We start from the raw sequence: 12275 nt of genomic DNA on the forward strand, positions 1-12275 counted from the left end.
CAGGCTCGGACAACTGCACCAGAAATACGTGGCCTGCCAGTGGACGAAAGAATGTTCATTGAAGGTTTAAAAACACTGGCCCAAGTAGTTCCTGAGCTAAAAAAGTTAGAGTGGAGAATACCCGCAGAGTTTGTCTTCCGCCCAATAGTGCGCCCAGACATAGCACCAGGGTCGGTGGTCTCCTTAGACTTGCATGCTGTACAGGTATCAGCAAAAGGATTGCAGTGATTGGGATGGACATAGACGGGTGTGAATGGCGCACTGTACTGTGCATCAACGCCAATATTGCCCTACGGGACTTATCTGATGAGGATCTCTTTTCTGATTCAGAAAATGATGGCGGAATAATAATGGAAATAGCAATGCCCTGTGACATTTTGATTCAGACTAGACAAATTCCCGTCCAGTTGATGGCAGTGGTGGGAACGCCACCGTCGTTTTTTGACGATGACATGCGACTGGTGCCAAACAATTTGTGGACAACAGGCCCCCATGATGTAGGGTTGTTGCATGGAGTAACACCAGTGGTAATAAAGCTAAACAAGGGGCAATTCTGCCCCGAGTGAAGCAATATCCATTGTTCCGTGAAGCTGAGGAAGGGATAAAAGAGACAATAAATGCATTATTAACACAGGGGATAATAGTGCCTTCAAACTCCCCATGTAACACGTGTATCTACCCGATCAAAAAAGCAAAGGGAGGGGCATGGAGGATGATCCAGGATTTACGCCCCCTAAGTGACGTCATACAGAAAGAGTTCCCTTTGGTCCCGAACCCTGCTTCAATATTATGCAGCATCCCAAAAACTGCATCACATTTCACAGTGGTCGATTTGAAAAACGCATTCTTCTCCATCCCCTTGGCAGAAGAAAGCAGATACCTGACAGCATTCACATTAGGGGGAAAGAGATACGAACATTGCAGATTACCACAGGGATACTGTGAAAGCCCAAGCATATTCAACCGCATACTACACGAAGACCTGGGTAATTTAACAGTTGAAAGCACAATCATTCAGTACTTAGACGATTTGCTCGTCTGCGCGCAGAATGAAGAAACGTGCAGAAAAGACTCAGTAACACTCCTGACGCTGCTGGCGAATAAAGGGTACAAAGTGGACAAGGAAAAGCTACAATACTGTCAGAAAGAGGTACTGTACCTGGGGCAGCTGATATCAAAGGACGGAAAAAGAATCATCCCTGACAGAGTGGAAGCAAGACGGTCAGTGAGAGAACCCACAACAGTGAAGGAGATGCAGAAATTCTTGGGAATGTGTAACTATTGTAGAGCATGGATATTAGATTATGCAGCCTACACCAGACCATTACTGCAAGCACTCAAGGAGGCCCAACAAGAGAACAGGAAAATAGAATGGTCAGAAGAGATGAGCGACTCATTTAAGTCACTAAAAGAGTTGATTTCGAGTGCTCCAGTACTCGCCAATCCTGATTATGAACGCAAATTTTACCTGTTCTCACACTGTAAGGAAACCCTTATGACAGCTGTACTGACACAAAAGACTTCCCTAGGGCACAAACCATTGGCTTACTATAGTGGCACATTGGATGCGATGATGCAAGGACATTTCGCGTGCGAGCAATCTCTCACCGCCGCCGCGTTCGCCATAGAGAAAAGTGCCACAATAGTAATGGGGTGCCCTGTCACGTTGTTCGTGGAACACTCATTATTTGCGATACTTGAAAGATCAAAAAGTACACTGACCACACAGCGAGCAACTGCCTATGAAATAATATTGTCCAGCGCCAATATCCACGTAGTACGGTGCAGGACAGTAAACCCGGCAACATTCATCACAGAACCATGCACACTAGAGGACATGCAAGAACACAATTGTGCAACTTACACAGGGGAAACAGGGGAGGACACGGTGGTGTGCGAGAATGCCCTGAGCGAGGGGGAGGTGTACTTTGTGGATGGTTCAGCATCGATTGACATGGACACAGGAGAGAAACATGTGGGATTGGCAGTGGTGAGGTTAGAAGAAGGTGAGTATGTGATACTAGTACAGTATCGCCTTCCATCACATTTCTCAGCACAAACAGCTGAACTTATTGCCCTAATAGAAGCATTACATGCAGCTAAAGGTTGTGCATTAACAATATATACAGATTCAGCTACATGACGACAACAGTACATGGAGGTCTAGCAAGGTGGGGGCGGAGAGGGTTTCGAAGAGCAGATGGGACCCCAGTGCAACATGCAGAACTACTGAAGGAATTGATTGAGGCCCTAAAAGATCCAAGAGTGGTAGCAATAGTGAAGTGCCAAGCACATACGTCCAACACAGACGTTGTGTCTTTGGGGAACGCAGCAGCGGACGCTGCTGCCAAGGAGGCCTCGTACTTTGAAAAACATGAAACAGGTGAGTACATATTACAGCAGAAGACAAGCAAAGAGCTCCCAGAAGGATACAATGCCATGCCCATATCACAAATACTAGAGCTGCAGGAAGGAGCAAGTGGTGATGAAAAGATGGTGTGGAAAAAACGAGGATGCAGCCAATCGGCAACAGACTTACTATGGCGACAAAATAACTCAGGGAAAGTAGTAATGCCGGTCAAACTATTAGAGATAGCGTTTCAGCAATTACACTTTCCAGCACACAACACCAAACAACACATTGCAGCAGAGATACAAGAAGACTGGTTTGTGCCCTGTCTCCAGGAGCACATATCCAGATTGACAATGGAGTGCACAACGTGCCAGATATATAACTCTGGAATGACGCTACGTACACTCAGGGGAACAATTCCAAAACCCATAGGGCCCTTCAGAGAACCGCACATTGACTACACGGATATGGGGGAAAGGTGTAATGGGGCACGCTACATGATAGTGGTTGTATGCCCATTTTCGAGGTGGGTGGAAGCAGGCCCATGTGCACGACCTGATGCTAAAAGCGCTGCAAAGTTCCTAGTAAGGGAAGTGTTCCCACATTGGGGAATTTGCAACGTAATTCGCTCAGACAGCGGCACTCACTTTGTGAACGAACTCTTCAAAGAAGTGACAACATTATTGGGAATAAAACATAAATTGTGCTCAATTTATCATCCTCAAAGTAATGGCGTTGTAGAAAAGATGAACAGACTGTTAAAAGGGAGACTGTCAAAATTGTGTTTTTCATTAAAGAAAAACTGGATCTACTGTTTGCCCCTTGCGCTGTTTGAGCTGAGGAATCAGCCGAGCAAGGACCACCATTTGTCCCCGCACGAAATCGTGACAGGGAGACAGATGCACACTGCACATTCCCCACTACGCCAACAATCAGACGCACACAGAAGCGCCACGATATTGGGAGATGAGTTCACAGAATATCTGAAGAAGCTAACTAGGGCAGCGCGCGGAATCTCAAAGCATCTCTCTCCACCATTCACAAGGGAAGAAGGAAACACAACAGGATCCCATGTAGAACATGAAGTACAGGGACAATTAATGCCAGGAGAGTTCATTTATGTCCAGAGCTTTGTGCACCATGGAATGCCCCACGGTTCCACGGACCGTACGAAGTGGTATTTTGTACCCCTACAGCTGTAAAAGTAAAGGGGCTCAAATACTGGATACATTTGACGGATGTGCGAAAGGTATATAATAGTGTGCAGGAAGAGGTAGATGAGGCACAGACAACAGCAAACAAAACTAATGAAAATGATGAGTGAACGTGAACATATGAATGGAGGAGTGTAACTGACAGATAAAAACGTTAACGAGAAACATTATATTACAGGTCATCGATGAAGATAAATGATTTTTTAAAAAAACGATTTAAGTGTAAATAATAATGTGAAGAATATGTATATTGTCTGCTCCCTTCTCTGTACATCCCAAACCCCCTCCCCTACCCAAATCCATCTCCCTTCCATGACCTCTTGGCACTAGTAGTGCCAACAAAAATGTTTGCATGCATGCACTTAATGCACTTTTATATCTCAAACAGGAACTACCATGGCAACTAACGGGCAGCCTGCAACAGATAGATTTATTAGATATAGAGAATTTTTAGCTGAGAGATGTAGATATTCTTATGAGTGTGGATTTTCTGTATGCATTACATTATTTTTTACAATACTGTTTGGCCTGGTTATGTATTGGTTTATAGCGTTCATCTCTATCGAGATGAACGAGGGGGGAGGGAATAACGGGATTAATGTGACAAATGAAATAGCAATTGTAAATACAAAAGAAGGTGATTTTTTGGTATGGGACGGATCTAAACTGGTATGGGGATATTACACGACACCACCCAATGTTGCTATCTCGCCAAATGAAAGCTTGCAGGAGAAAATGCGAAACAGCACAACTTCCCCGCCAAAAGTATCTAATTACAATGCCCATAGTTTAAATGATCGTAACCCCTCTGTTATATCATGGTTATACAACACCCCCACCAGCGCGCCCACTCCCGCAACAGAAAACACACTGCTAGATAGTAGGAAGAAAGAGAATGAAAAAATGACAGTGAGATATGAAGCGTTATATGATGACTGGGCAAAGAGGGGCGAGAGGGAGAAAGGGGGGCCCACACTGTCCATCGCCCATGAAGCTGGGAAATACCTTAGAAAAAGAAATAACAGACGGAAAAGGGAGGCGGGGAGGAGGAAATATGATGAATTTTATGGGTTGGGATTGGACAAAATGGAAGACCCACGACACCCCCACCAGACAAATAAATGGTATGCGGACATGAGTGCAACGGCTAAGCAAACAACAAATGAGAGCTGTTATGTCTGCTCCCTCATTCCCCACGCTTCAGGTACACCCAAAGTATTGTTACCAAAAGAGTTGCCTATTGTCGATGCCCAGTGTCTCCTTCATCAACGTTGTGCAGAATTTAGAACACCTTCCAGGCACATGAGGTGACTTTTAAAATGTTGCAGAATGAGAAGACCTGTTATCCGAAGGCGGTAGGAGTGGTATGTTTGGAGGAGCCATTTTTTATAATACAAGGGACACTTTTTTCAGAAAATAAGTGGAAAGACGAAGAGATAATGTGCAAGGCTGAAGCACTGCGAGGTGTGGCACCAGAGAAACTGCAATGGATAGAAGAGACATGCACACCAGTATGGAAGGAACACATCTCAAAATTGACTTGGGTAACGGCCATTGAAAAAACCTTCAAGCTACAGAAAGAAATAAACTATGAACTGTGTTTCAAACCATCATAGGGGTAAACAAAAATTGTAACAAAACCCTCACCATCCCAGATATGAGAAAGGGGACAGCGGCCCTCATGGACACTTATTGGGTATGTGGCAATCAGGCATACCTACACCTCCCACAATCCTGGGGTGGCAGCTGCTCATTGGCCACCCTACACTCTGCACTAATGGTGATCCCGGAAAGCCACATTGATGGGAGCAAGAAAATGCGAGAAAAACCTCAGCAGAATGAGGCCCAGCCAACTGCAGAGTCACAAGTATATGTCCGGGAACAAGGAGGAGGTGCTGTCCCGAAACAAACGATCATCTAACTACATATTAAAAGCATCATCAGAACTGTTGGCACAGATCCCGGATAGATATCGATTATTCAGCTCTGCAGAAACTTTCTTTGCCTCACTCATCCCAAGCGCGAGCAAATGCAAAGTGGCTCCAAATCACACGCTGGGAGCTGATCCAGCTGGCAAATGACACTGAAGAAGGGTTCAACGTAATAAAAGTGGAACTGCGAGCACTGCGGCTAATGACCATGCAAAATAGGTATGTCTTGGACCTGTTGACAGCAATGGACGGAGGTGTTTGCCAAAAAATTGGAAGTGCCTGCTGCACTTTCGTACCTTCCGAAGACGCAGATAACGGTTCCCTGTCCCATGTGGTCGAAGCAGTACATAACCTAGGAGAAAGAATGAAAATGGAAGGTGGAGCAGAAGAAAGTACATGGTTCGACAACATCTTCTCCTGGGTCCCATCGTGGCTGGGAATGACTGTTAAATTTTTGATGCCGGCTGTAGTGTTCCTCCTTTTTATTTTTTGCCTGTGCCAGGTGGGTCTTCGATGTTGTGCTAACGCAGTACCGAATGGTGCAATGATGATGGTGACAATGGGCAACGCCTGCGGTACGATACAAACTATGCAGGAAGTACAGGTACAAACAGGAACAGATTACACGTCAAGATTACAGATGGTGCCCATGTACCACGACAAGGATATAGTAGATAAGTTATGGCACACTACAATTAAAGAACCCCGTATACTTGAATGGTATGAGGAGGTGTGGGTGGACTTAGAAGGGGAGAGCGGTTGTATATACCTGACCTGCACCCCAGATGAATATGCTAGGGGAGGCGAAAGCCTGCGAGGGGTGTGCAGGGCATGGATGCCCATAAAAGGCACCCCTGCATGGGATGACGCTATAGCTGACGAGGAAGAGTGCAGGAGGTTGGAGGATTTAAAGTATTCGTTACTTAAGTAACGAAAGGGGGGAAATATATGGGAGGATTGGTCCAAGAGACCCCCTCCCCTACATCCTCTCCCCCCGGTGAAGTCCAGGGCTCGTCAGGGGTCCCCCCTGCCATCAGGGCCCAGGTGGTGCGTGGGCCACTGGCTGAAGACATTGACCAAACCTGCTGAATTTAGCTAGGCCCTGGAAACCATTTTGTGAAATAAAGCTGGTTTGAGCCCTGTGCACCGCAGCGCGGCCCCCACCCTTGGAGAGTTTAAATTATCCCTGTGGCCGCAGCTCTCTGGCAGATCCGCTGGGAGCCCGTTCCCACGAACAGACGGACATGAACTAGTGTTAGATACCAACACTGTAACTTTTCACCTTCCGCAGTGTATCGCTGTTTCCAGTATGACCCGGCCAGCAGGGCCTAGGTGGAAAAGAACTGTAAAATGGTCCCCTGACAAAAGCAGAGTCCCCAAATACTAATGAGCAAACCACCTGTGATGAAACTTTTCTCTCCACGACCTCTCTGACTAAAAACCTGTAACCTCCATAAAAATGGCAGAATGTGTGCTTATATGACATTAGGGATGAAGCACCCACATCCCTGTAGCTATGCGCAAACAGTAAAAGTGTCCCGGGGGTTTTTCATGTTTTGTGTTTTACCAAGAAGCCTGCACCCCAGGGTCCCATGCCATAACTGAACTAATGCTGCTAGAGTGTAAGGGAAGACGAATGCAACCCTATTGGGAGCTCACGTAAGGGGTGCATGAAAATGCACCATATGTATGTCCAAGCTCACCATGTGTCACTGCCGTCAGTCTCATTGGCGGGTTGTTACTGCGCGCTCCACCAACCTTACTACTACCTCACTTACCGCACATGTATAGACATGTAACAAAATGTTGTGGTTGTTAAATACTTAGCGTATAAGTAATGTGTTCGAATTGGCCATATGAAAGGCACTAACAATGTTAAAAACGTGAACTTTGAAAAGACTCAATGAGGATTGTATATTATGTGAATGTTTATGTCTCTTCCACCTAAATCTGCAACACACACGGAAAATACCTTTGTGAGCACATGCAAGGCCATTCCCCCTTCCACCCAGTGAAGCCTGCCAGACGAAAAAGCAGAGGCCTGTGCTGCTCTGCTCCACCTCCCCCAATTCGGCTGGAGCCGCTTCAAACATTCACATTCCCCCTGCAGCGCCCAAGGCCACTGCCTGCCACCTGAATTATTTACAACCCAGCAGTAAACCCCGGCCTTAAAACACAGATCCAAAGGCGCCCTTTCTTAGGCTCCACGACCCACCGGCTCACCTTAGGTTAATGGCCCCTGTAGAATTAGGACACCCAATATTATGGCAACACTACAGGAACACATCCATAATGACTTCTAACGAGACATGATAACGCAGACCGCCTGTCCCATGCCCTGAGACCCAACCTCGCGACCTATGATACCCGGTCAACAGGACGATGGTAACCTTGTATTGACGTATCACCAAAAGACCCCACTATAGGTGCATTCCTCCTGTGTTGCATTAACCTGTAGAATAACCTATTGGAAGATTTACCAGGGAAGATAATATTGCAATGTTGAATGACTGCGGTGTGCGTGGCCCTAGGGCAGAAAGCCAGGAAAGACGTTCATCACTGACACTGATCACGGCTGGCACAACAACACCGTCCGGATGAGCCCAGCTGACCTGCCAGGCCCAGCCCAACCCACGAGGGTAGCCAGTGACGTCCTCCAGCCACGGCAAACCACATCGCAGCAACACCTATAGTTAGTCGTCGCCACCCAATCCTCACGAACTTGTGCCCCCTATAGCATGTAGGTTCTTATGACGTATTCTGTAAATATATACGCCTGTCTTTGCTATTGTCAGACAGAGCGCTCTCAGAGTTTGCAGAGTTCTTTGCATGCCCTATTCTGATTGATAAACTCCCATTTAAGCTCACCCGCACTTTGTCCTGGCCTTATTCCCATCCTGGGAGAGCCCATTATTGTCTCTCATTGTGGGGAGGATCGTGCTATCTGGGGGACGCCCACCTTCACCATCGAGATTCTAGGTCGCAGCACGAGCAAGTGTGGCGTGGCGTCACCGCAGTCCTTATGAAAGGTGTACCGAATCGCAGAACGAAAGAGGCAGGACGCCACGGCCGCTCGCAGAACACCGCCAAACACACTCTGCTCACACTCCGCTTCACGCTCGGAGCGGCTATGAGTATATAGAGTGGGCGAGTTCCGGCTAAGGTGGCCAACTTGTAGACACAGTAAAAAGACTTATAGGATCCCAGGAACACAGGGAGCACAAAGGGTGATGTCGCCAACACCCCCAAACACACTCTGCTCACAATCTGCTTCATGCTCCGCGTGAGTGCCTATGAGTATATAGAGTGGGCGAGTCCAGGCAACGGCGGCCAAGTTGTAGACACGGTAAAAAGACTTGCAGGATCCCAGGAACACAGGGAGCACAAAGGATGATGTCGACAACACCGCCAAACACATTGTGCTCACATGCCACTTCCGATGCTGTGTGTCAGCAGCTGTTGCCTCTCTACGTAGTAGGAGTTGTTCTGCAGTGATCAGTCAAGTACATATGGATACATTGTGTCAGCAGCTGCTGCCTCTCAGGGTAGTAGGAGTTGTGATGCAGTGATCAGTCGAAACCATATTGATACGTTGTGTCAGCAGCTGCTGCCCCTCAGGGTGGTAGGAGTTGTTCTGCAGTGATCAGTGGAGTGTATGTCAGCAGCTGCTGCCTGTCAGGGTATTCTGCAGTGATCAGTCGAGTGATACTTGTAACCGGAGCTGTGGCCTCCTCAGATCCATGGCCTCTTGCCTTGAAGGGTCAGCTGGATGCCTCATTTTTTGGGCTATTCAACAGGTTTAATGGTCTGTTGGGCTTCGCCAAGGTGGCACTGCGGAGTACTTCTATGTTTTAAAATAAAACCCTTCCTGGTGCTGCCCTTTTGGAGACGTGCCTGTATTTTCGACCAGGGGGCCAAAATGACTTTAAATTGATCGTTTTCAAAACATGTTCGTCAAAAACACTCAGGGAAAAATATTCAAACGCTACATCTCAATTGTTACTCTCAAATGTATACATGTCAGCTTAGTTTACTGGTCCAAACTGTATTTTACAATTACCCAATGTTTTAAAATGAATTCGTCAACATTTTATTCCATTTACAAAGCGTTCAAATAACACGAGCCGTCCCCATGATTTCAAGCGAATGAGGACGCGTGAATGGCACCTCGAGCCAGTTCTGGTTTTTCCCATTGCATGCAGGGACTTGTAGTTCCGTTTTCCCATTCATGTTATGTGCCTACAAATCCCAGCACGGAGCAGGTAAAACCAGGACTGGCTCGAGGGAGCCACTCATAACACATGGCAACTCGGCTGACACATGGCAACTCGGCTGCTCTACCAGTGTCGATGGCCGTGCCACATGCTACACAGAGACTCTACTAAGAGACGATTGGGGTCGAAAGATTAGGCAGCTGCACGCCAAACTGCGTGCCACCCACTGGAGGAGAAAGGATGGGCACCTGACTGTGAAGGCGCCATAGGGGAAAGTCTGTGGGGAGGGTAGTGCGAAAGGTCAGTCCACAAGGCCCACATAGGAACATAGACTACATCTGCCAACCCGCTAATTGGGCGTTTTGAGGCCCTGCCTGATTACTGTTGACATTTGTCCGTGGTCCATTGCACTAAATGGCCGATTTTCTGGACTGTTGGACGCTGTTGATTGGTGTGCGGCCTGCCAAGGGCGCAGATTGCAACCTGTAGGCGCATGTGATGTGACTTCTTGAAACCATGACGGCCCTCGGCGCAGGTGGGACTGGGAAGGGTGGGGCCTCCTTGGTCTCGCCATCGTGGGCTGTCTCACAGTGCTCACTACGGTGAACTTTGCTGAAGAGCAAGACGTTGACCTGCCCCGAGCTGTCCCGCGCTAGAAGGAACTGTCCCCTCTTGGCCGTGTTTCCCTGGAGGAGCTGTGTGCCGTCTGGACCGGAGCCGTTGGTCCCCTCATGACTTAAGCATGAAGAAACTGCATGGGTAGGACTACATGGTGTCGCAACTGTTTTTGGAGAAGATGTCCAGCCCAGGGGATGTCGGGAACCTCACTTCCACCCAGAATGCCACCATGCTCATCCTGGCTTCCAATGAGACCACGCCGGCCTACCTCTCCACGGTGATCCTGGCTATGGGCCTCTCTGCTAGCGTCAGCATCTTTTTCTTCACCGTCTTCAAGCGCTGCCCACAGATCCGGGAGAAGGCACGCTTTATCCTGCTGGTCTGCATCGTAGCCAGTGAGACCTTCTACTTCTTCACCCTCTCCATCATCTCGGCCTTCAGCGTGTTCAGTTGGCACCTCACCTACCTGAGCTGCTCTTTTCTGCGGGTGCTGTCTAGTGCGGCGGGCAGCGCTGAACTCTACAGCGTAGCGGCCATGTGCCTGGACCGCTACATGGCTGTCTGTTACCCACTCCTCTACGATACCATCTGTTCCTACCACAACATTCTGCGGGTGGTCGTCACCATCTTCCTCATGCCGCTCCTCCTACCCTTTATCATCTTCATTCTGCAGAACTCCTTGCTCAGTAGAGACAAAGTCCTGGGCCTGGTGGACGCGTGCAGCTTTGACCGCCTGGAGGTCTACCCGTGGATGACCACGGTGCGCATGGTCCTGTTCTCCGGCCAGTTTATCGCCTGCTTTCTCATCATCTCCGGGTCCTATGTGCTGGTGGTGAAGGAAGGCATGCGTGTTGGTTCCATCAGCTCGGTGAACCTACGAGCCCGTCGCACCCTAACTTTCCACATGATCCAGCTCACCCTGTATGTTATGCCTGTTGTGGTGTACGTCATCTATTACAGCCTGCTGCGCGAAGAGTTGGCCAACAACAATGTCCTCTCCCAGATCTACACCTTCAATACCATAGTCTTCACCTTCGGCCAGGTCATCAACCCCATCGTCTACGGGCTCCGTGCAGATGAGGTCAAGCCCTTTCTGCCAACCTGGCTCAGGAGGTCACAACGGGTATCCACCCTCACCTGATACCCCATGAGTGGTCAACTATCTTAGACACACTTTACTTTAATGCTTTAATAATATGTGTAGGTTCTTTTTCATAGTCTTTTTCATATTTCACATTGTAATCTTGGAGTGGAAATGGAACCCACCAGTTTGGTTTCCGAATCTCTAACATGGAGTCCTGTCACGCAGGGGTCTGCAACCTTTGGCTCTCCAGATGTTTTGGACTACAACTCCCATTAGACCTAGCCAGGATAGTCAATGGTGAAGGATCATGGGAGTCATAGTTCAAAGCATCCTGAGAGCCGCAGGTTGCAGACAGATTTCTCAAGTCAGGGAGGTAGCTCAGGAAGTTGAGCCCACGCTGCAGAGCTATTTGAGAGAACAGAGGTCAAAGCTTTGAATCCAGAGGGTTCCTCAGACTCCCCTGCGAGTAGTGAGTACTATTAACTGGAGCAATGATCGCGATTATGTAAGTACAACGATGTGATATACCTACCTGTGCATTGTATGAACCTACAATACTATTTGTATTCTGCGAGCTCCCCATGGCCCTACTTCCCAAACTTTAGTATGTGTCGTATAAGACAGCACAGAGGTTACTTTAGAAGCTGCAACTTTCATGTTGAAATAAATAAACCAAAATGTCCCCTTACTTCCAGGGCAGTGGTTGTAAATGGGCTCTCACCCACAAGTGGTACGTGTCTTTTTTTCTCTATGATATGATATATTATTTGGATCGCGATCATACACGAGTGTTTCAGAGCGTGACAAGGCAAGGGAGGGGAACAGGGGAGAACAAAACATCGGTCTCACTAGGCCCAGTGA

At 47.9% G+C, this 12275-nt stretch overlaps 1 protein-coding gene across 1 annotated transcript; it reads left to right on the plus strand.

Moving 5' to 3' along the window:
• The first annotated feature begins 10481 nt into the window (after positions 1-10481).
• LOC138461943 (odorant receptor 131-2-like) lies at positions 10482-11471 on the plus strand. Its single transcript, XM_069607210.1, has one exon. It carries the CDS (start codon positions 10482-10484, stop codon positions 11469-11471), a length of 990 nt encoding a protein of 329 aa, XP_069463311.1.
• The last annotated feature ends 804 nt before the right edge of the window (positions 11472-12275 follow it).

This window comes from Ambystoma mexicanum, chromosome 1p (genome assembly GCF_040938575.1).
Source record: "Ambystoma mexicanum isolate Mex_15411 chromosome 1p, UKY_AmexF1_1, whole genome shotgun sequence".
In the NCBI taxonomy this organism is placed as follows: Eukaryota; Metazoa; Chordata; class Amphibia; order Caudata; family Ambystomatidae; genus Ambystoma; species Ambystoma mexicanum.